The sequence below is a fragment of the Erythrolamprus reginae genome, chromosome Z (genome assembly GCF_031021105.1).
Source record: "Erythrolamprus reginae isolate rEryReg1 chromosome Z, rEryReg1.hap1, whole genome shotgun sequence".
In the NCBI taxonomy this organism is placed as follows: domain Eukaryota; kingdom Metazoa; phylum Chordata; class Lepidosauria; order Squamata; family Dipsadidae; genus Erythrolamprus; species Erythrolamprus reginae.
Genome location: NC_091963.1, coordinates 116,904,138 through 116,929,562, shown reverse-complemented (window position 1 = coordinate 116,929,562; position 25,425 = coordinate 116,904,138). Strand labels below are relative to the sequence as shown.

Sequence of the window (25,425 nt, the reverse complement as noted above, 5' to 3'; positions counted from 1 at the left end):
GCTGGTGCAAATTCATGCAACCATGCGCATCCTACCATGTGATTTCACTTCCACGCATCTCAGGACAACATTACAAGCTGAAACACAGCTGAGGTGCTTCTCAGCTGTGCTTTGGACAAAGAATAAAGGTCGGCATTAACTTGTGGACAGGCAGGCAGGCTTTATTTTGACATCGACACCCATCTAAACCCGGAAAAAAATCCCCAAAAATTATGTTGTCACTGGTCTCCTACCAGTGCGCAGCTGCAGACTGCACCAGTAGGAACCCATCACTGGTTTCCACTCATTCCTTCTTGTTCTATCCTTAGGTGTTTTGGAGATTAGTTTGACTCTCTCTCCTTTGTGGCAGCCCCTGAGATATTGGAACACTTTATATGTTTTAGCCTCCAGTCCCCTAATCATGTTTGTTGCCCTTCTCTGTACTCTTTCTAGAATCTCAACTTTCTTTTTGCATCATGGCGACCAAAACTGAATGCAGTATTCCAAGTGTGGCCTTACCAAGGCCTTATAAAGTGGTATTAACACTTCATGTGATCTTGATTCTATCCCTCTGTTAATGCAGCCTAGAACTGTGTTGGCTTTTTTGGCAGCTGCTGTACACTGCTGACTCATATTTAAATGGTTGTCCACTAGGACTCCAAGGTCCCTCTCACAGTTACTACTGTTGAGCAAGGCACCACTTATACTGTATCTGTGCATTTGGTTTTTCTTGCCTAAATGTAGAACCTTACTTTTCTCACCATTGAATTTCATTTTGTTAGAGAGCAACCAATATTCAAATTTGTCAACTTGTACAACTCAAGGTGCGCATGCAGAAGGTGAAAAACTGTGTGCAATGGTGGTGCACATGTGCTTGTGCACTTCCGAACCAATGGGGAAGGTAAGAAGATTTCACTACTGGTTTAGATGTCTAAAGACCCATTGCTCCAGCTGCTCTTTACATAGTTTCATGTGATTGTTCTAATGAGGTTTTGGAGTGCTTACAGTGATTTTAAAATAGAGTTCCTTTAGGGATTTCTGATATTTTAATTTTGTGCTGCAAACCCCTTTGAACAGTAGAAATATAGTCCTTAAGTCTAAGTATAAATAAAAGCTAATTGCAATAGGACAGCCATGCTTGTGAGCAGCTATCAGGAGGTGATGGAACTGTAAATAATGGGGGAGTGAAGCAACTGCAAAGGGGAGTAACCACTTGGGGAAGCATAGGAAATAATCAGGGGGTGGATGAAGATTTTTGCAATTATTAGAACAAAGTTGATGTTGATGAATACGTGGCAAGAGTAGGTTAGCTTTTCTTTGGTCTAGTAGAAAAATTTCCTTCCTCCCACATACATCGCCTTTCTATCATGTCACCTAATCTAGTTTTAAATTATACATATTTTTGGACACTTCTTTTTTTTTTCTTGCTCTGTTCTACTTTTAGTAAGTCTTCTACCAAGCTAAGTTCTAAATTCAAACAAACTCAAGAAGCGAAATTTGCATAAGGCTCTAAGGAGTGGACAGTCCATTTGGATGTCATAAAATAAAATAGGCTGGATAATATTGTGCAGCATGATAGGTAATCACTTCTGGGCAACTGCTTCTTTTTTTTTTTAACAATGAACCGTCTGGCTTATTTAGAATGAATGGGATCAAAAATACTGGGTTACATTGAAAAAAAAAAGAGTTTGTAGAAGTTTAAGACTCACATTTTGCCCCTTAAAGCTCCATCCTACATGGTTTCAGACCCATTTACTTTCAAAATGTGGCCCTGATGTATTTGCTAGACAAAAATAATAGACCCAAAAAAAAATCTGATTTAAAATAAGCACAGGCGCTGTTACCTGGGTCATTTTCCCGAGCCTTTGATTCAGTGCGGTTTCTAACAAGTTTTTGCTGATTGTTTATAACCCCCCTCCATCCCATTTCTCATTTGCACCAGTTGGCCTGTCAACGGCTGATATATTATCAATCTATGATTCTTTGCGTTGAATACAGAAAACCACAGGACTTTGAAATGAATGTGCCTCAGTCCCTTCTGTAGATTTTAACACTAAATGGAAGAAGGAATGGAAGCAGCCTTACCTAATTCTATTTTGCCTCGAAAAGTGAATTCTCCTGTTCGGGATTTATTCCTTCCCAAATTTAATCTCTGCTTGGAACTGGCAACGACCACTGGGAATGTGACGACTTCTAAGCTGCTCATCTTTGCACAGCTGTTGTCTCTTCTCAGATCCCAAACGAAAAGACAAAACTCTGGCTCAGCTTCTGTATCACCCCCTCCCCTTTGGCCCTGGTTGCCATAGAGGCCCCAGCTGTGACATCACGGACTGTGAAATGCCATAAGAACACACAGCATTGTGTCCCCAACTGCCTGTCATGGCTGCATACAGATCAACTCCCAGTTATTTGTTGTGGCTTGTTGCTCAGAGGCAAAGTTTCAGCTTCATCTCTGTGGGAAGAAAAAAATCTATACCACCCACTCTGCCTTTCATGCCACTTGCCAGCCCCATCCATCCCTGACCTGCCAATAAAACAAAAAGAGCCTTTCCACCATTTCTGACACCTAGGCTGAAACTGACTTGAGGAAAATTGCCTCAAGATATAAACAGTTACGAAACAAAATGGGATTTGGGGAATTTAGCTAAGTTATGTATCTATGCCTCATAACTGACCTATCTAATGAAAAGAGCAGAAATGTCTGTGACAGGTCTGTCTTGCTTCTCCTCCAGAATATTTATATTTATATTATTTATATTTATGTTAATGTTTATTTTTATATGTTTATATATTTATATGTTTATATGTTGTTTATATGTTTATATGTTTATGTTTATATGTTTATATGTTTATATGTTTATATGTTTATATGTTTATATGTTTATATGTTTATATGTTTATATGTTTATATGTTTATATGTTTATATGTTTATATGTTTATATATGTTTATATGTTTATATATTTAATATATTTATATATTTATATATTTATATGATGGTCTTGGTATATTTGGGTTTCTTCCCGTGTAGGATTTAGAAATTTCTGGTGATATTTTGACGAGGACCCTTGTCATCTTCAGGCTGGTGCTTCTGTCCTTGTTCTAGGGCGAACAAGGACAGAACAAGGACAGAAGCACCAGCCTGAAGATAACGAGTGGGACCTCATCGAAACGTCGCCAGAAATTTCTAAATCCTACACAGGAAGAAATCCGAATATACCAAGACCATCATACCTGTACCCGTGAAAATCTACGAAAACTATTTATATATTTATATATTTATATATTTATATATTTATATATTTATATATTTATATATTTATATATTTATATATTTATATATTTATATATTTATATATTTATATATTTATATATTTATATATTTATATATTTATATATTTATATATTTATATATATTTATATATATTTGTTTTCGTAGATTTCGTAGATATATATTTATATATATATTTATATACATATTTATTTATATATTTATTTATATATTTATGTGTATGTTTATATATTTATATTTATATTTATATTCATTCATTCATTCATTCATTCATTCATTCATTTATAGGATTTATATGCCGCCCCTCTCCGAGGACTCAAGGCGGCTTACAACATTTAAAAACAATGCAACATCATAATCCAATTAATATTAAAACAGTTAATCTTAAACCCCAACAATATTAAATCCAGTCATTACCATTCACACAACAAACATTATTATTATTATTATTATTATTATTATTATTATTATCATTATTTTATTAGATTTGTATGCCGCCCCTCTCCGCAGACTCCTTTGGCCAGGGGGATAGGGTGTAAATGTCCCCAAGCCTGCTGGCATAAATTATTATTATTATTTATTATTTATTAGATTTGTATGCCGCCCCTCTCCGTAGACTAATATATAAATGAGTCTTGAGATTCTTGCGGAAGGCGAGGAGGGTGGGGGCAGTGTGGATCTCCAAGGGGAGCTGATTCCAGAGGGCTGGAGCCCCCTAAGAGAAGGCTCTTCCTTTAGGTCCCACCAAGTGACACTGTCTAGTCGACAGGACTTGGAGAAGGCTGACTTTGTGGGACCTCACCAGTCACTGGGACTCATGAAGTAGGAAGCCGTCTTGCAAGTCATCTAGTCCAGTGATTTTCAATCTTTTTTGAGCCATGGCACATTTTTTACATTTACGAAACCCTGGGGCACATTGAGCGGGGGGGGGGGGGGGGCTAAAAAAAGTTTGGACAAAAAATTATCTCTCTCTCTCTTCCTCCCCTTCACTCTATTTCTTTCTCCCTCCCTCTTTCTCTCTCTCTCCATCCCTCTTTCTTTCTCTTCCTTCCTTCCTCTTTTTTGCTCTTTCTCTCTCCCTCTCTCTATGTCTTTCTCTCTATCCTTCCCTCCCCCTCTTTCTCTCTCTCTCTTGCTTTCTTTCTCTCTTTCTCTCTCTCTTGCTTTCTTTCTCTCTGAGCTTTGCGGCACACCTGACCATGTCTCGCGGCACACTAGTGTGCCACGGCACACTGGTTGAAAAACACTGATCTAGTCCAATGTCATGTAGGGCTTTACAGGTCATGACCAGTAATGGGCAGCCAAAAGTTTTACTGCCACACTGTGGGTATGGCTTATTTTGTGGGTGTCGCTTGATGGTCATGTGACTGGGTTGGAGTGGCTTGAACGATCATCATCGTGCAAGTGAACTGTTAAATCCTCAACTTACAACCTCACCTGTGTCGCACCAGTGTCGCTCTCTGGGGTGACAATTTGCTTCGCGTTTCCCACGGTCTCCTTCCTGGGTTGCCCCCTGCCTCAGGTTGGGTAGATAGGTGAATGGGTGCTGATAAGCTGTTGAGAAAAGAGGGGGGAGGAAATGGCCCCCCTGCAACTCCTTCCTGCTGCTTTCTGAGGAGGTGGAGGAGCATGGGAGGGGGGGATGGTCAGCTGTAGCTGGGCACACAGCTTCATTTCTGCTGGTGGAACTGTGTTCCACCCCGTCCTGCCTGTTGGCCAACCCTGGTCATAACCAACACTTTGTATTCGGAAACCAATCGGAAACCAGTACAGTGCGTGGAGTGCTGGAGAGACATGGGCATATCTGGGAAGGCCCATGACCACTCACGCAGCTGCGTTTTGCATAATTTGAAGTTTCCGAACACTCTTCAAAGGTAGCCCCACGTAGAGAGCATTGCAGTAGTCAAACCTCGAGGTGATAAGGGCATACTCCGATTGGATAACAGAGTTGGCTGACAATGAGTCAGTTGAGGTGACTGGGGCCCGTACTTGTCCATCTGTCTGGGAAGAGTTTGATCTGGTGACACCTGATGAAGTGGACAAGGCCATTGGAGCTGTGAGTTCCACCACCTGTCTACTGGATCCGTGTCCCTCCTGGCTGGTCTCGGCCAGCAGGGAGGTGACATGGGGCTGGGTCCAGGAGATTGTCAACTCCTCCTTGGGGAGGGGGTCCTTTTTGGCTCCTTATAAGGAGGCACTTGTGCGCACCCTCCTCAAGAAGCCTTCCCTGGACCCAGCCATTCTTAATAACTATCGTCTAGTCTCCAACCTTCCCTTTATGGGGAAGATTGTTGAGAAGGTGGTGGCGCTCCAGCTCCAGTGGTCATTGGAAGAAGCTGATTATCTAGGACCTCAACAGTCGGGTTTCAAGCCCAGCTACAGGACGGAAACTGCTTTGGTCGCATTGATGGATGATCTCTGGCGGGCCCGGGACAGGGGTTTATCCTCTGTCCTGGTGCTTTTTGACCTCTCCGCGGCTTTTGATACCATTGATCATGGTATCCTTCTGCGCCAGCTGGAGGGGTTGGGGGTGGGAGGCATTGTTCTCCAGTGGTTCTCCTCCTACCTCTCCGGTCGGTCGCAGTTGGTGTTAGTGGGGAGTCAGAGGTTGACCTCTAGGTCTCTCCCTTGTGGGGTGCCTCATGGGTCTGTCCTCTCCCCCCTGCTATTTAATATCTACATGAAACTACTAGGTGAGATCATCCAAGGGCATGGGGTGAGGTATCATCAATATGCTGATAATACCCAGCTGTACATCTCCACCCCATGTCCAGTCAACGAAGCAGTGGAAGTGATGTGCCGGTGCCTGGAGGCTGTTGGGGTGTGGATGGGTGTCAACAGACTCAAACTCAACCCTGATAAGATGGAGTGGCTGTGGGTTTTGCCTCCCAAGGACAATCCCACCTTTCCGTCCATTACCCTGGGGGGGGGAAAATTACTGACCCCCTCAGAGAGGGTCCGCAACTTGGGCATCCTCCTCAATCCACAGCTTACATTAGAGAAACATCTTTCAGCTGTGGCGAGGGGGGTGTTTACCCAGGTTCACCTGATGCACAAGTTGCGGCCCTATCTGGACCGGGAGCCACTGCTCACAGTCACTCATGCCCTCATCACTTCGAGGCTCGACTACTGTAATGCTCTCTACATGAGGCTACCTTTGAAGAGTGTTCGGAAACTTCAGATCGTGGAGAATGCAGCTGCAAGAGCAGTCATGGGCTTCCCTAGGTATGCCCATGTCACACCAACACTCTGCAGTCTGCATTGGTTGCCGATCAGTTTCTGGTCACAATTCAAAGTGTTGGTTATGACCAATAAAGCCCTTCACGGCATCGGACCAGAATATCTCGGGGACCGCCTTCTGCCACACGAATGCCAGCGACCAGTTAGGTCCCACAGAGTTGGCCTTCTCTGGGTCCCGTCGACTAAACAATGTCATCTGGCGGGACCCAGGGGAAGAGCCTTCTCTCTGGCAGCCCCGACCCTCTGGAACCAGCTCCCCCCAAATATTAGGATTGCCTCCACCCTCCTTGCCTTTCGTAAACTTCTTAAACCCACCTCTGCCATCAGGCATGGGGGAATTGAGACATCTCCCCCTGGCCTATATAATTTATGCATGGTATGTGTTGTGATTCTGTCTGAGGCTCCTCAGGGAACGGCTGAACCTCTGCCGGCTCCATGCTCAGAGGGGGAGGATGAGGAACAGGAGGAGGAGGAGGAGGCCCAGGCAGACGGGGAGGAGGAATATCAGGCCGAGGGAGAGGGAGAACAGCCTGAGTCCCCCGGGGTGGAGCTCTCCCCAGCAAGCAGCCTGGAGTCCTTAGATGAAAATGCACAAGCCATCATCGATCTCAGGCAGAGAAGAGCAGCACAACGAAGGGGACAATTAGCCAGGTATTTCCAGCCCTAAATAGGCAACAGCTGGGTTTGGGTGTGGTTCTCCCCAGAAAGGCTGAAAAGGCAGACCCACCCTTCCTGTATTGTGGAGTATTATCTTTGGGAGTCCTGGGACCTGGCTGTGATCTTTGGCGTCTCTGATCCTGGCTTGTGGCCTTGAAGGCTGAAACCTTGGGGGAAAGGCGTTGGTCTTATTCTCTACAGTGGTGTGTGTGCCAGCAAGAAGTCTGCTGTATTGTCTGGCCGTCAGGACTCTGCTGTGAAGCCTCATAGCCTGCCTGTTGGGAAGAACAGGTTTTTCTCTGTGTTTATTTTTCAAACTATAAAGAGCCTTTGCTTTTACCAGCGTGTCTGGCTGTTTTTTCCAGTTGGTGTTGAAGTCTGGGGGCACCCAGACAGAACAGTATGTTTGTGTGTATGTCTGCTTTTTAAATGGGCTTTTAGATACTTTTTAATATTAGGTTTGTGATTCGTATTATTGTTGTAAGCCGCCCTGAGTCTGCAGAGAGGGACGGCATACAAATCAAATAAATGAATGAATGAATGAATGAATGAATGAATGAATAAATAAATAAGTGACTGTGAGTAAAGACTCCCTGTCCAAATAGGGCCGCAACTGGTGCGCCAGGTGAACCTGGACAAACGCCACCCTTTAGATCAATGTTTAGAAATAACAGAGCTGGAAGGGTCCTTGGAGGTCTTCTAATCAACCCCCCTGTTTAAGCAGGAAACCCTACATAGTCTCAGACAAATGGTTATCTAATATCTTCTTTAAAATGTCCAATGTTAGAGCCCACACACCTTCTGGAGGCAAGTCGTTCCACTGATTAATTGATCCTAACTCTTAGGAAATTTCTCCTTAGTTCTAAGTTGCTTCTCTCCTTGTTTAGTTTCCACCCATTGCTTCTTGTTCTACCCTCAGGTGCTTCGGAGAATAGTTTGACTTTCTCTTCTTTGTGGCAGCCCCTGAGATATTGGAACACTGCTGTCATATCTTCTCATCCTCGGCCCTCTGGAATTAGCTCCCCCCGGAGATTCATATTGGCCCCACCCTCCTTGCCTTCTGTAAGAGTCTAACGGGTGGCATAATGAATGTGTTGAGAAAATGTGGAGTGAATGGAATGATTGTTTTTTATGTTTTTTAATGATTTTTAATTAGTTAATTGGATTAAGATATTCTGTATTGTATATTTATATGTTGTCAGCTGCCCCGAGTCCTTGGAGAACAGCAGCATAGAATTCCAGTAAGTAAGTAAGTAAGTAAGTAAGTAAGTAAGTAAGTAAGTAAGTAAGTAAGTAAGTAAGTAAGTAAGTAAGTAAGTAAGTAAGTAAACAAACAAACAAACAAACAAACAAACGTTACAATATCCAAACATCAGTTCACAGAATTCTACTGGTTGGGAGTTCTGGGAGTTTATGTTCAGACATTGTAAAGTTCCTCATTCTGGGAATGAGAAAAACTGTTTTATATGACACTCACAGGATGTTTTCTTTATTTTACCCTCATAATAGTAAACCTGGGAGAAAAACAGCTGAGAAAGAAAATGATTGGCTGTAGTAAGTTTCCAAAAATGAAGATGAACTTGAACCTGGGTTGTCTCCAAAGTCAGTTCAACAAGGAATGTGGGATGATGTTGAGAATAATGATGTCATAATGGAAAGGTTTCTCTTGTTGGTAAAGGTACCATAGGAAAAAGAAGAAATTTATGCAGAGAATAGCATCAATGGAAGTGAGCAAGTAGATCTTCTTCTAAGGAGATCATTTAAAAAAATAGAAGGGGTCAGATGATGGAAAGGGATAGTGGAATCCCATGTCTAAGATCAGATGAATACGAATATTCATCCTTTGAGTCACTTTACGCTCCATGCCCCAGCAGATACTTATTTTTTGGTAGGAGTGTTTTTTCAATTAAATGAATAAATAAATATGCAAGGAAGTTAGCGTGCTGCAAATCAGCGGTCTCAACCTTTATCTTGGAATTAAAAACAACAGGGAATGTACTTTTTGTCCATTGTTTGAAAGTATGTTCATCTGGTAAATGGGAGATTTCTAAGTAGCCATGCCAACCATGCTGGCTATTTTATAAAAATGATTATAGCACAGTAAGCAAGGGTGGGTTCTAAATTAACTCGCTGCAGGTAGACTTCCGCCCGCTCCAAGTGGCCGAGTTTCACACAGTGCAAAAAAAAAAAAATCAATTTTTTTTTAAAAAAAGCTGAAAACATAATGGCTGAAAACTTGGTTTCTGCACATGCACAGAAGGAAAAAATACAGGAAAGAAATGCAATTTTTTTAAAAAACATTTTTTTAAAAAAAAGATGATGGCTGCCATGGACCGCCACCAACTGAACTGGTTCTGTGACATCATTGTGATGTCACCAGCGGTTTGCTACCAGTTCGAGTGAACTGGTCCAAACCAGGAGGAATCCACCTCTGACAGTAAGGGTCTATTGGGTCCACTTCCCCCCAAAGGCAAGGACGTCTGATTTAAGGTTCAATTTGAACCTTTAACAAACATTAAAAAACATTTGTCCTGGGTGTATGGTATGATAGGGGAAAGAGGGGCATGTTTTCTGGCCTTTTTCAACTCTTCTAGGATGGGTGTTCTTCAGAGAGACAGAGAGTTGGAGATATAGACAGTTCAGGTAGGAAAAAATCCAAATCCTTGAGATTCAGCAAGAAATGTCATGTGATGCTCAAAACCTTCATAATGGTGTGTCTGGAGTCCCCAGTTTTTTCCCTCTCACTTACATTCAAGTCAGATTTGATTCATGGTTACTACTTGGATAAGTCCCTGCAGTTTTCTAGACAATACCGTATTTTTTGTAGTATAAGACATACCTTAGTTTTCGGGGAGGAAAACAAGGGGAAAAATTCTGCCTCTGCCTCCCAGCAATTTCCCTCCCAGCAAACAGTACAAATGATATACATTGTTTGCTGTGTATTTCTATGCATGTGTATCTGACCTATAGAAATAACAAAGAATTGGAGAAATATATATTATGGCAGGATATTAATGCCAGAAAGTTTTCTTAAATGTAGTCACACTAACTCCTCTCTATTATTTAAATAGATCTATTCCAAACATGACTCTACTCCAAATATAAGTCAGGGTTTAACTCAACTGTCTTATCTTAATACTAAAACAGGATTCTGTTACATTTCAGATTATGTTTTTACAGATCCTTAAAATTGATGTGGCTTTCTGGAAGTATACATTACAGTGTTCCCTCGATTTTCGCGGGTTCGAACTTCGCGGAAAGTCTATACCACGGTTTTTCAAAAATATTAATTAAAAAATACTTTGCGGGGTTTTTCCCTATACCACGTTTTTTCTCACCCGATGACGTCATATGTCATCGCCAAACTTTCGTCTGCCTTTAATAAATATTTTTTTAAATAAACTTTAATCAATAAACATGGTGAGTAATAATCTGAATGGTTGCTAAGGGAATGGAAAATTGCAATTTAGGGGTTTAAAGTGTTAAGGAAAGGCTTGTGATACTGCTCATAGCCAAAAATAGTGTATTTACTTCTGCATCTCTACTTCGCGGAAATTCAACTTTCGCGGGCGATCTCGGAACGCATCCCCCGCGAAAAGCGAGGGAACACTGTATTCTCTATTTAAAAGAAGATACAATAGCACTGAGCCTCTTCAGATCAAGCATTTATTTTAAAGTTTATTCATTTTGTTGTCTAGAACAGCAATAAAGCAGTCTTCTTTATTAATAGACTTATTTTTTAAATCTAAAAATTTGAACACCCTATAGACATAATTATTGACTTACCTCCCTGCATCCAATTTCAGCAGTCTCATTAGCACAAGAAAATAAAATTCTGCCTCTGCCTTTGCCTCTACCTCCCAGCAACTTTCCTCCCTGAAACTAGCTTCACTTTCGGTTTTAGCACATACATCAGTTTAGCATCAGTTGCTTGTGCTAACCAGGCTCTACGCTGTTTGCTGCAAGGAAGTAAATTGCTGAGAGGCAGAAGCCAAGCGATGGGGGTAGCTGGGTGAGGCTACATTCAATCTACCCAAGTTTTCACCCTCTTTTGGGGGGTAAAAGGGTGCGTCTTAAACTCTGAAAAATAGGGTAGTTCACTACTGCTCCTTTCCCAGAGCTGAGGAGTGACTGGCCCAAGATCACACAGTTGGTTTGCATGTTTGACTGGCAACCAGAACCCAGCTCTTAAATTCATTTTAACCAATGGACAGAACCAGGTCTCTTATACATGATACATAAATCACATTAAAGGGACAATCTCCTTTGAACTGAACTTCATTTTCAGTGGCTTCATAAACAAATCCATGCAATTCTCCCAGCAGGAATAGAGAGAATGGTTGACATTCTTTTCCAGCTCCCAAATGTTGGGAGCTCCTCATAGTAATTTCTTCAGGAAAGTTTGGAATATTGGCAGCAGCACATAGAAAGAAGCAGGGCAAATTCGAGGGTTGCTCAGAAAGTAATGCAGCACATTTTTTCCTTCAACCATTATTTATTGGACACAATGAAACTTACACACAAGAAAGAATGATGTTTCTTCTACACTCCCTATTTTTCCCTGTAATCTCCATCCCGTTCTATGGCCTTCCTCCAGCGAGACACAAGGGTGTATATGCCCTGTCGGCATAGTTCCCTCTAAGCTGAGCAGTGAGCAATCGCTCACTTAAAAATCATCATCAACTCAGAGTTTTCCAAACCTGCCCAGAAGCCGAGAGGGAAAGAGTGAGAGGGAAGGAGAGACAGAGGAAGAGAGGAAGAGAGAGAAACAGATAGAAAAAAGAGAGGAAGGAAAGAAGAAAGAAAAAGAATGGGAGTAAGGAAGAGAGAAAGAAAATCAAAATCTAGTTTGAAACTAGCTCAACTATTTAAGTGGCATTTTGATATTGATAGAGTTGCCCTATTATGAGCTCACTGTTATAGACACACAGTACAGTATTTTATTTTGACATTCTCTGCGGCAAAACAGGGTGGGGTTTTTATTTGTTTGTTTGTTTGTTTATTATTTCTGTGCCGCCCAGTCCCGAAGGGACTGCCGCTCAGACACTATACTTTTCCGCCCACCCCCCAAAAAAATTAGAGGGAACACTGCCTGTCGGTACCATTCCTTGTTTGACGCTGCAAAACTTGGAGCTCTGGCGAACTGTCTTCTAATGGTCTCACGCTCTGTGCCCAGCGACTAACCATACTTCTGTCAACTTTAGATTCTCTATAAACTGTACACAAATGTTTGTGAATATTCCCAACAGTTTCTTCCTCCACAGTGAGAAGTTCAATGGTGACACGCTGCTTGTAACGTACATCACTTACAGATGCCATTTCAAAACCCTGCTGCAGTTACGCTCTCTGAAGAAACACAAAATTTACACACGCACTCCTGGCAACTCAAATAATGTATATCTAAAGTTTCACATTTGTACCGTTACTGTAGGCTGAGAAAAAAATGTGGTGCATTACTTTCTGGGTGACCCTCATAGAAAGTCACATAGAAAGAGGTAAGGCTTTGATCTCCCAATTGCATTCATCATTTTGATATTCTTGGCTACAGATGACACTGATCCAATATTAATCAGATCACATTCTGCTTAGCTTTTTAAAATTTGCCAAGATTGCCAAATGCTGCTTTTTAACCTATAGTGTTGAAATTCTAGAGGTCAAGATATTCCTATGAATCAAATCGTCCATTCACTTTCTGAAAGTATTTTATGTCCCATTTAGCCTATATTGTATGAAACTCATACAGGTCACAAAAATTGAAAGTGTTGGTTATGACCTATAAAGCCCTTCATGGCATCGGACCAGAATATCTCCGGGACCGCCTTCTGCTGCACGAATCTCAGTGACCAGTTAGGTCCCACAGAGTTGGCCTTCTCTGGGTCCTGTCGACTAAACAATGTCGTCTGGTGGAACCCAGGGGAAGAGCCTTCTGTGTGGCAGCCCCAACCGTCTGGAACCAGCTCCTCCCGACGAACAGGATCGCTCCCACCCTCCTTGCCTTTCGTAAACTCCTTAAAACCCACCTCTGCCATCAGGCATGGGGGAATTGAGTCATCCCCCCAGGCCTATATAGTTTATGTATGTTATGTTTGTGTGTATGTATTGCTTTTTAAATAAGGGGTTTTTAGTTACTTTTAAATATTAGATTTGTTGTAAATAGTTTTTATTATTGTTGTGAGCCACCTCGAGTCTACAGAGGCATACAAATATAATAAACAAACAAACAAATAAACAAACTAACTAACTAACTAACTAACTAACTAACTCATGGGCGTTTGTGAAGGATTTTTCTTGGGTAGCTTCTCAGCAATTCAACTCCTTTCTGGGAGAGGTTTCTTTGAAATTTTGCCACAAAAATGGATTTTTTCCTATGTTGGTCATGATTACAAATCCTTTTCAGTTTCAGTTCCAATGTTTGCATTTATCCACATTGATTAAGTCCCCCAAGTTAATGTAAATAATTCTGAACAATCTAAAATTAAGCAGCAATCCAATAATGTATTAATTAGATAATATGTTTTAAAAGGCTTTTAATTCTCTAATAATTTATTTATATTTATTTAAAAAATTATATAGCTGCTCATTTGTAAATGAGTGATTCCAGCCAGTATACAACAATAGTTCAGGAATAATATTCGGAAGAGATCTGACGTTATAATAATTATATAACATCCTTAATCGTAAACCACTGCGTTCAATGCATAGCAGCTGGGTTCGTGTAATGCATTAAGCAAACGGTTAATCATGGTTATGTGAAACTATGTGAAGCAAAAGCCAAATGTGATTCAGAATACATAAAACGGAGAAGACAGTTTCTTGTTTTTAGTTAAATAAAGAGAAAATGGTTAAATAAGAGAGAAACGTGATATTTGATGAACTGGAGTGAATGATTAAGAGGTCTATCAGTTAGCAGACAATCTTTTTTTTTTAATAACATGCCATCACAATTTGGAAAATGGGAGCAGCAAAAGAACTCTGTGTTATGTCTGTAACAGAGAAGCTGGCAATCTGAAGGACAGAAAGAATACGAAAGCTGTGAGTTGGCAGGAGGTGATATGATCTTTGAGTGCAGAGTCTGATATTAAGAATTTTGTGGTTTGCTTGAGGAACCTGCTCCCAAGCTATTTTAGTTGCTTATTTGTGAGCAGAAATTAATGTGTAATATTCCTTCATCTGGAGAAATAAAATCTGCTGCACTCAGGTCAGTGTATCAGAGGGGTTGGTAACCTGTAATCCCAGGGGCACATTTGGCGGGACCCAGGGGAAGAGCCTTCTCTGTGGCGGCCCCGATCCTCTGGAACCAACTCCCCCCGGAGATTAGATCTTCCCCCACCCTCCTTGCCTTTTGTAAACTCCTTAAAACCCACCTCTGCCGTCAGGCATGGGGGAATTGAGACATCTCCCCCGGGCCTATACAGTTTATGCATGGTATGTTTGTTTGTGTGTATGTTTGCTTTTAATAATGGGGTTTTTAGTGGGTTTTTTAAATTATTATTAGATTTGTTGTACATTGTTGTATTGTTGCTGTGAGCCGCCCCGAGTCTACGGAGAGGGGCGGCATACAAACCTAATAAATAAATAAATATAAAAATAAAAATAAATATAAATATAAAAATAAAATAAAATAAAATAAAATAATGTGATACCAGGGAAGAGAGCCTGTTTCTTAAGAGCTTTTGACCTGGGTCTTTTTTTATTTCAACACGTAGGGTGTTAAGCCACAGAACAGTAGGAATTGCAGTTAGCTCCTTCTCTGAAGGATCTGCTTTCTGCCAACTTCACGCCGTCTCTTCTGACGTTCCAAAGCTCTGGAGTTTGCAGGATCCTCATGACCACCTCCTCAAAGGCACTCTGCACCCCAGCCTTCATTTTAGCACTGACCTCTGGAGGTAGAAACAATACAGCAAGAGGAGTCATTTGTCAAATGAAGTACAGGTGTCCAAATTAATCATCTTTCCAGAGTGCTTGGCCTACATCAGTGATGGCGAACCTTTTTTCCCTCAGGTTCCAAAAGAATGTGGGCATGCACTATCACGCATGCGTGAGTGCCCACACTCATAATTCAACGTCTGGGGAGGACAAAAACATTTTCCCCTCTGGAGGCCCCCTGGAGGCCGGAAATGTGTTGGTTATGACCTATAAAGCCCTTCATGGCACCGGGCCAGATTATCTCAGGGACCGCCTTCTACTGCACGAATCCCAGCAACCAGGTAGGTCCCACAGAGTGGGTCTTCTCCGAGTCCCGTCAACTAAACAATGTCGCTTGGTGGGACCCAGGGGAAGAGCCTTCTTTGTGGTGGCCCCGGCCCTCTGGAACCAACTCCCCCCAGAGATTAGAATTGCCCCCACCCTCCTCGCCTTTCGTAAGCTTCTTAAAACCCACCTCTGCTTCCAGGCATGGGGGAACTGAGATACTCTTTCCCCCTAGACCTTTACAATTTTATTCATGGTATGTCTGTATGTATGTTTGGTTTTATAATAAGGGTTTTTAACTGTTTTAATATTGGATTGTTATATGCTGTTTTTGTCACTGTTGTTAGCCGCCCCGAATCTACGGAGAGGGGCGGCATACAAATCCAATAAATAAAATAAAATAAAATAAAATAAAAAAATGGCCTGTTTCCTAACTTCTTGTGAGCCCAGTAGGTTCATGTTTTGCTTTCCACGGGCTCAAAATGCTTCCCTGGAGCTGGGGGGAGGATAAAAATGCTACCCGCTATCCCCCCAGAGGCTCTCTGGAAGCTAAAAACGCCCTCCCAGAGCCTCTGTGGGAGCCAAAAATCAGCTGGCCGGCACACACATGAACGTTGGAACTGAGCTAGGGCAACAGCTCACGTGCCAGCAGCTATGGCTCCGCGTGCCACCTTTGGCACCCATGCCATAGGTTCACTATCACTGGCCTACATCAAGCTTAAAAAAACATTATTAATGGTTAAAAAATTATGGGAGTTAATGCATTTGGGTAGTGTTTGCTTTAAAGAAAGCTTTCCTGATAAGTGGCCTGAGCAACACTCTTAGCTCCTCATCTACATTTAATGAGGTGGGAGGAATTGAGATAAAAAGTGCTATGGGTATATAGTATTACAAATAAGTGTTATAGATCCTGAGATACTACAACTCTGAATGCAATGCCAAGAAACCATTTGAAGAGGATACAGTTAAGCAGAAAACAAACAAAAACAAGGCATCAGTGGACATCTGAGGAACGTGGCCTGGAGAGTTGGGGATTTAAAAGAGGACCATTCATGGGAGGAAGACAGCCACGATAATTCTATGGTAGACAGAACTCAAATGGCATCCAAAAGTACTTTTTCCAACTAACACATTAGAGGGAATAAACATTAGCTGGAAAACATATTGCCAGATTTATTCAGATAAAAGACTATTAAATAAAGTATCTTTATCACTAAAATCCTGTAATTGTTCTATTTAATTCATAGGATAAATATAGAGAATTATCCTCTAGGCTACAGTATCTAATCCCTTCAGCTCTGCACCAGGGAAGGGTTACATATTTTTGTGTCGAATCACCCTGGTGTATTGAAGGAACATCACAGCTCCTTATTTGCCTCTCGGCCCAACCCAGGGCCATTTATATATATACAGTATATACCTTCATGTACCTTGAAATGCTATTAGCTGGAGGGAGGAATCTATAAATTAATACAAGTGTATATTTTGGAGTAATATAAACGTCGGGTTACACAAGATTTCTCTCTAGCTTGTTGGTTGTGGTGACCTTCTCCCATCAGGTTTCCCTTGATTGGCAATGTTAAACTATCATTATTCTGGACAGCATGCATGGTGAGATAGATTGGAAGATCCAGTTATGGAAAGCCTAATTTAAAGTTATTTCTTGTGGCAGCAAATTTCTCCACTGGAATCTCCACTGGAATCACTAGATCAATAAGTATAGAAGGCTCTTGTGTCTGTGCTTTTAATCCAAATCTTATACTTCTAGCCCAACCATTTTTGTATGACTTTAGAAGCATTGGTTTGACTTTGCAAAATACATTTTGAGTGCTTATAAAATATGTCAGATAATTTCTATAGTGCTTCCCTCCCCAAATATAAGGTCTTTATAATTATCTCTGAAACACCAAATTCAAAGCACATTGCTTAAAAGCTAGCCTTGCCATTTCGCCTTGAACATTCTATTGAATCTTAAGGGGAAAGTGAGAAGGGTTTTAAAAGTGTGGACAAAAATAAGCACGTTCCTTTTAAATCCTTTCATATCTTATTTATCTGGCTGCTAGTTTCCTTCACCATCCCCGGTGAACCAAAGGGAATCTCTTCCCCGCTGGAAGAAAGCACGAAGCACAGAAGGGGTGAGAAAATTTCTTCTTCTGTTAAAAATCGAGAAGGGTAGCTGCTGCTGGTACTTGATGCATCTGTCTCAGTGTGAATTCCCTAATGGCAAATAACTATTTAAATAAAACAAACTTTTTCCAGGAAATTAAAGGTTACATTCTCCCCACTCACCAACACTTTATTAAGAGATGCTTTGCTCAGTAATGGGCTCCTACAGGTATGGTCAAGAATGCAGAACCGGTAGAAATTTTTTGAATTCTCTCCCCACCCCCCTTTCTGGGCTCTGGGTATGTTTTCCCTATTGTAGTAAATGAGGTTGAATGTGCATAATTTTAAAAGAGCTGTGCATGCGTGTGTGTGTGTATGTATATATACATACAGTTTATATAGAAACATAGAAACATAGAAGACTGACGGCAGAAAAAGATCTCATGATCCATCTAGTCTGCCCTTATACTATTTTCTGTATTTTATCTTAGGATGGATCTATGTTTATCCCAGGCATGTTTAAATTCAGTTACTGTGGAGTTATCTACCACGTCTGCTGGAAGTTTGTTCCAAGGATCTATTACTCTTTCAGTAAAATAATATTTTCTCATGTTGCTTTTGATCTTTCCCCCAACTAACTTCAGATTGTGTCCCCTTGTTCTTGTGTTCACTTTCCTATTAAAAACACTTCCCTCCTGAACCTTATTTAACCCTTTGACATATTTAAATGTTTCGATCATGTCCCCCCTTTTCCTTCTGTCCTCCAGACTTTACAGATTGAGTTCATTAAGTCTTTCCTGATACGTTTTATGCTTAAGACCTTCCACCATTCTTGTAGCCCGTCTTTGGACCCGTTCAATTGTGTCAATATCTTTTTGTAGTAGATAATGTATATTTGTGTGTTCCTGTGTGTAATATGTATGTACATACATATGAATACTGTATGTCTCAGTGTACATACAAATTGTATCTCTTTGAGGCAGGAGAGGCCAGGCACCCTAACCTTAATGCTAACCCAAACCTTGACATGACATCAAGTTGGCCACCTTTAAGCCATTCACATGACCTTTAAGTCACCCCCGCTCACATGATTGTCAAGCCACTCCCACATGGTCACATAGCCAGCAAACCCACAAAATAAGTCACGCCCACAGTGTGGTAGTAAAATTTTGCAGGCCTTCACTGGCTTTGCTGCATCAGACCAAAAGGCCCACCTCTTCCAGCCATTCCTACAGAGGCCTACCAAATGCCTTAGGTGAATCCAACAGCAAATTAAGACCTGAAATGTGCCATCCTGTTCCCAGGAGGCCTGCTGTTATTGTTTGAATATATACATGCCTCTCAAGATCAGTATGGTGCTCTCCAGCTCTCATCCCGCTCTTGGGCTCGCCTGAGGCATTTAGAGAGGTGAATTTTATATGAACGGTAAACATTACGTTGCTACTGTTTTATGCTAACTCAAGGATGCAGGGACAGTGCTTTAACTCAGCGGTGGGGAAAATAAAAGTTTATGTTCATTTATGTTGAGGGACTAGGGAATCCAAACCCTCTCTCTGACACCCGCTTCTCTCCAGGCTTCCAACAAGGGCAAAAGAGCACAAAAGAACTCCACAATTCTTCCTTAGTTGGGGAAGAACAAGGGGCATGTTTGTGTTACACGGCATCAGACCAGAATACCTCCAGAACCGTTTTCTGCCGCATGAATCCCAGCGACCGATAAGGTCCCACAGAGTTGGCCTTCTCCGGGTCCCGTCAACTAAACAATGTCATCTGGTGGGCCTCAGGGGAAGAGTCTTCTCTGTGGTGGCCCCGGCCTCTGGAATTTTTATTTATTATTTATTTATTTATTCAATTTTTATGCTGCCCTTCTCCTTAGACTCAGGGCGGCTTACAACATGTTAGCAATAGCACTTTTTAACAGAGCCGGCATATTGCCCCCCACAATCCGGGTCCTCATTTTACCCACCTCGGAAGGATGGAAGGCTGAGTCAACCTTGAGCCGGTGATGAGATTTGAACCTTCAGATCTACAGTCAGCTTCAGTGGCCTGCAGTACAGCACTCTACCTGCTGTGCCACCCCGGCTCAATCAACTCCCGAATCAACTCCCCCCAGAGATCAGAACTGCCCCCACCCTCCTTGTCTTTCACAAATTACTTAAGACCCACCTATATCGCCAGGTATGGGGGAATTGAGACATCTCCCCCAGGATTTTATAGTTTTATGTATGGTATCCGTGTGTTGCATGGTTTTTAACTGATGGGGTTTTTTTTGATGCTTTTTAAATATTAGATTTGTTTACATTGTTACACTGTTTTATTATTGTTTTGAGCCGCCCCGAGTCTTCGGAGAGAGGCGGCATACAAATCTAATATAATAATAATAATAATAATAATAATTATTATTATTATTATTATTATTTATTATTATTATTAAGTGGCTTGTGAAATTTTTATATGCTGCTCACTCTGAAACGGACTCTGAGCAGCTACCAATGGGTTATAAATACAAATAAATATATTGTAAATATAAATGGGTTATAAAACAGTAAAAAACATTACTAAAATCACATATATCATTTAAAAAAAACCCATACATCCTAACACTCAATCTTAATTCCCTGCCGGAAAAGCCAGGTTTTAACAGCTTTCCAGAAAACTGGTAAGGAGGAGATAATGCGAATCACTGGGGGCAGTTGATTCCATAGGGTCAGAGCTGCCACAGAGAAGGCTCTTCCCCGAGGTCCTACCAACCGACATTGTTTGGTGGAGGGGACCTGGAGAAATTATGCTGCAGCCTTGCTTTTCCTCACTGATGTGTCCAGAAAATAATGAAGGATGTTGAGCTCAACATTTGTTTGTTTATTGCTCAGTTTTCTATACTGTTCTTTCGGTTATTGCTTCTTCTTTTCTACTGCCAGGAATGAGAGTTCATCAACTAGTTCAGTTCTATGGCACTGGAGGGCTTGGCTATAGCCCAATCCTGGGAAGCTCTGCCTCTCTCCTCTGGAAACGTTCCCCAAATGTTTCACGATTTTACACTTGAGAGATCCCAAATGGGATGTTGTGAGAAGGGACTGGCAAGCCTGACTAGAGGAGGCAAACCAAGTCTTGAAGTCAGACCATCCATATTGTGGCTCATTCGTGGATGTTCTCCTAGACTAGGTGCCAAAAGCACATGTGTGCATGCTATTGGGCATGTGCGATTGCCCACACCCATAATTCAATGCCCCCTGTCCTTCTGCGCATGTGACCCCCCCTGTGCTGCCCCGCCCCCGTGCATGCACACACAGTTCCCACGCTCTGCTCCCCCATTTAAATAAATTTACATAAAGAGCTAGGGTGGCGCAGCAGGTAGAGTGCTGTACTGCAGGCCACTAAAACTGACTGTAGATCTGTTGTAAGCTGCCCCTGAGTCTGAGGAGACGGGCGGCATAAAAATTGAATGAATGAATGAATGAATGAATAAATAAATAATTTTCCCAACTTCAGGTGGACCCGATAGGCCTATTTTTCACCCTCCCCAGGCTCCAGAGGTTTACTTGGAGCTTGAGGAGGGCAAAAATGGCTCCCTTCCCAAGGACCTCCAGAGAACCTTCATGCAAGCTGAAAATCAGCTAGCCCGCACGCACATGCACACTGGAACTGAATTAGAGCAATGAATTGCATGCCATAGGTTTGCCATCACTGCCCCAGACTAAATGGCTGGGGATCTGCAAAATTACGTTGGAGACAGTTTGCCTGTAAAGAATGGCTCATTCACAAATTAGGACAGAGTCATTAGTACGTGATTTAAACCAGTGTTTTTCAACCAGTGTGCCGCGGCACATTAGTGTGCTGTGAGACATGATCAGGTGTGCTGTGGGGAAATTAAACATGGGTTCCCAAACTACGGCCCGCATGCCGGATACAGCCCGTGGAGGCCATTTATCCGGCCTGCCACCAGCCGCCTCCATCTGAACATAAACATTCCCCTCACGATCCCTCCAGCTATCAGCGACAGGAAGAGTGGAGGCACAGGGAACACTCACTGACCAATCACCTTCTAGGATTCATCCCGACCTTCTAGTGATGAACCAATAGCAGGCCACCTCTCATCCATACCCAGGAAGGTCCCCGCTCAGGCTGCCGCACACTTGTCACTTGTGTGGCCGCGGCGAGTTGTTGAAGCTGCTACTCCTCCCCATGGTCCCGATTTCTAATCCTGGTCAGGACTGGAGGTAAATGTTGCCACCACTAGATGAAGCCTCAGCCTCAGCTGCCAATGAAACTATATTATTAACTATATGTATAATAAGTACTGTGTTAGAGTGTCATTTTGTGTCATTTTGGTTGGTGGTGTGCCCCAGGACTTTGTAAATGTAAAAAATGTGCTGTGGCTCAAAAAAGGTTGAAAATCACTGATTTAAACACAGTGGCAGAAGAATGCAGATTGGCAATGGGGACACAACAAACATGCTGATGTTGTTCCATGCCAACTCGAGGATGGACAGGCTGTTGTTTAACTGGTGAAAGGCCCCGAAATAGCAGTTCTATAGTTCTGAAAGGCTATCTAGGGACCTTTGCAGGAGCAAAACTGATATCACTTTCCCTTCCACTGACTGACATCCCAGCTTAGGAGGGAGGGAGGGGTGGGTTCCTCCTAGTTCAGACCAATTCTACAGAACTGGTAGTAACTTGGAAGCCTGGATAGCTAGAAGCAACCCATGCCTGCCACGCTCCCGAGCTGGTTCTCCTGGTGGCACCACCATAGGCGCCGCCATTTTGTTTTTAGCTTCTGCACACGAGCAGCTTTTTAAAAGTACACTGCATATGTGCACGCACGCTCGCCACACGTCCCTGAGCGAATCGGCAGCAAAGAAAACTAGGAACTTACCCCTGAGTGGGAGGGACACCAAAGCCCATCCCACGTAGGGGATTTTTGGAAAGGTTAAAAGGAATAATGCAAGGAGTAGGCTGGGGAGCAGATCTTCAAAGATAATGAAATGATGATTTTTGCCATGATGTTACCTCTGGAAAATCAGAATATTTCCTCATATTCTTCACATACCTATAAAAAGCATGGAGTGTTTCTGAGCGAATAGCAATCCTTCTCTTTTTCCCACTTCACGGTTGGTCTGTAGATAGGGAAAGAAAGCCATTAGGTACTTGATATGGGTAGTTAGGTAGGTAGGGAAGAGAAGGAGGGAGGGAGGGAAGGAAGAAGGAAGGGAGGAAGGAAGGAAGGGAGGGAGGAAGGAAGGAAGGGAGGGAGGGAGGAAGGGAAGGAGGGAGGGAGGGAAGGAAGAAGGAAGGAAGGGAGGGAGGGAGGAAGGAAGGGAGGAAGGGAGGGAGGGAGGGAGGAAGGAAGGGAGGGAGGAAGGAAGAGAGGGAGGGATTTTTTTTCTAGATTAACACTGGATTAACAATCAGACAGTAAACAATACCCCAATCTAGAAACTTCCAATTCAGATAAACAAAAAGTAAACCACAGCCTAATTCTGAAACCACCAACAGTGACAGAGCAAGAATGGTCAATGACTACTTCAGCTTCAATCGCAACAACACAAGAGCACGCAACGGATTCAAACTTAATATTAACCGCTCCAAACTTGACTGTAAAAAATATGACTTTAACAATCGAGTTGTCGAAGTGTGGAACTCATTGCCGGACTCAATAGTGTCAACCCCTAACCCCCAACATTTCTCCCTTAGACTCTCCACGATTGACCTCTCCAGGTTCCTAAGAGGTCAGTAAGGGGAGTACATAAGTGCACTAGTGTGCCTTTCATCCCCTGTCCCATTGTATTTTCTTTATCTCATATATCATATATATTTTCTTCCTTCCATATATCTTCACCTCTATTTTTACATATTATCTTTATATATATTACTTCATGTCTATTCTCTTCCATAGAGCGCTGGTGAGACCACATTTGGAATACTGTGTTAAGTTCTGGAGACCTCACCTACAAAAAGATATTGACAAAATTGAACGGGTCCAAAGACGGGCTACAAGAATTGTGGAAGGTCTTAAGCATAAAACGTATCAGGAAAGACTTAATGAACTCAATCTGTATAGTCTGGAGCAGTGTTTCCCAACCTTTTTTGAGCCGCGGCACATTATTCATGTTTTCAAAATTCTGGGGAACACTGAAGGGGGGGGGCGGGGGGGCTAAAGAAAAGTTTGGACAAAAAAAAATCTCTTCCTCCATTTCACTCTATTTCTCCCTCCCTCTTTCTCTCTCTTCCTTCCTTCCCTTCTTTCTCTCCATCCCTCTTTCTTTCTTTCTTTCTTCCTCTCTCCCTCCTTCCCTCCCTCTATGTCTTTCCCTCTCCCTCCTTCCCCTCTTTCTTTCTCTCTCTCTCTTGCTTTCTTTCCCTCTCTTTCTCTTGCTTTCTTTCTCTCATTCTCTCTCCCCTCCTTTTTCTCTCTCTCTCTTTCTCTCTCGTTCACCACGCCAGCAACAGAGAGAAAAAGAAAGAGTGAGAGGGAGCCAGAGAGAGAGTGGAGTGCGCAGCAGCCATCAGCCTCCTCGCCCTCCCAGACGTCCCCAGCGCCCGGCCTCGTGCCGCCTCCCGTTAGCCCGGCCGAAAGCCACACAGTCCCGGACTCCCGGATCGCTCGCTTCTCCGGCCAGCGCGGCGCTTTCCTGGGCAGATGGCTTTGCTGACCGGAGAAGCGAGCGATCCGGGAGTCCGGGACTGTGTGGCTTTGTGCCATGAAGAGAAAACGGCAGCAGGGAAAAGTCGGCCGTTTTCTCTTCATGGCGCAAAGCCACACAGTCCCGGACTCCCGGATTGCTCGCCCCAAGGCAGGAGGCGGCGGCGGAGGAGAGTTGGCGGATCGGGCGGGCAATGGGGCAGGGCAGAGAAGCCAGGGGCGCGTTTGGCCGGAGGCACCGTGGGGAGGCAGGGGCAGGGAGGTGCGGCAGTAGGTGCCTCCGGCCAAACGCGCCTCTGGCTTCTCCGCCCTGCCCCATTGCCCGCCCAATCCGCCCACTCTCCTCCGCCGCCTCTCGCCGCGGCACACCTGACGGTGTCTTGCGGCACACTAGTGTGCCGCGGCACACCGGTTGGGAAACGCTGGTCTGGAGGACAGAAGGAAAAGGGGGGACATGATCGAAACATTTAAATATGTTAAAGGGTTAAATAAGGTTCAGGAGGGAAGTGTTTTTAATAGGAAAGTGAATACAAGAACAAGGGGACACAATCTGAAGTTAGTTGGGGGAAAGATCAAAAGCAACGTGAGGAAATATTATTTCACTGAAAGAATAGTAAATCCTTGGAACAAACTTCCAGCAGACGTGGTTGATAAATCCACAGTAACTGAATTTAAACATGCCTGGAATAAACATATATCCATCCTAAGATAAAACACAGGAAATAGTATAAGGGCAGACTAGATGGACCATGAGGTCTTTTTCTGCCGTCAGTCTTCTATGTTTCTATATGTATTGTATATTGGACAAATGAATAAATAAAATAAATAAAGAAAGAAAGAAAGAAAGAAGCCATCTGCATGTAGAGCAAACCCCACCCCCTTCCATTACGAATAATATTACCTAGTCAGGTAATTAAACACCTGCAACAAAACAGTCAGGCTTGGGGCCTTACAGGACTGTCTTCTAAATTGGCAAAAGGCCCGTTAGATTATCTTACCAGAGATGCCACTTCCCCAGATCTGACAAGGTTTGATAAATTATAATTATATAGCAATTCCAAACGGCACAGTGCTGTAAAAATGAAAAAAAAAGCCTCTCTGTGAGGAGGAGATGATAATGATATAAATCAAATATGGTATTTAACGGATGAGATGTCTTAACTTAAATGATGGTGGGGGAACATAAGAAGACTCATGGGCCACACTGAGTACATAGGCCAGCTGCTTTCCATTCCTATCCTAGTAACTGTTATTCTTGAGAGCCCTGGTGGCACAGTGATTAGAGTAAAGTTCTGCAGGCTACTTCTGCTGATCACCGGCTG

At 42.7% G+C, this 25,425-nt stretch overlaps 2 protein-coding genes across 3 annotated transcripts in view; both read right to left on the bottom strand.

Moving 5' to 3' along the window:
• Positions 1 to 2,209, bottom strand: part of CFAP97D1 (CFAP97 domain containing 1) — a 50,182-nt gene extending 47,973 nt beyond the window's left edge. The window contains exon 1 of the mRNA XM_070729767.1: positions 2,065 to 2,209. Within this exon, the coding sequence (XP_070585868.1) occupies positions 2,065 to 2,185 (121 nt within the window). The 5' untranslated portion in view covers positions 2,186 to 2,209. The remainder of the gene's footprint in view (positions 1 to 2,064) is intronic.
• A 12,643-nt stretch (positions 2,210 to 14,852) lies between these two features.
• The window catches only part of LOC139175725 (ras-related protein Rab-18-B-like), a 35,327-nt gene continuing 24,754 nt past the window's right edge, over positions 14,853 to 25,425 (bottom strand). For both annotated transcript variants that reach the window (XM_070766958.1, XM_070766959.1), the window contains exons 7-8: positions 22,511 to 22,577; positions 14,853 to 15,047 (exon numbers count right to left, since the gene is read on the bottom strand). In XM_070766958.1, coding sequence (XP_070623059.1) covers positions 14,878 to 15,047; positions 22,511 to 22,577 — 237 coding nt within the window. In that variant the 3' untranslated portion in view covers positions 14,853 to 14,877. The remainder of the gene's footprint in view (positions 15,048 to 22,510; positions 22,578 to 25,425) is intronic.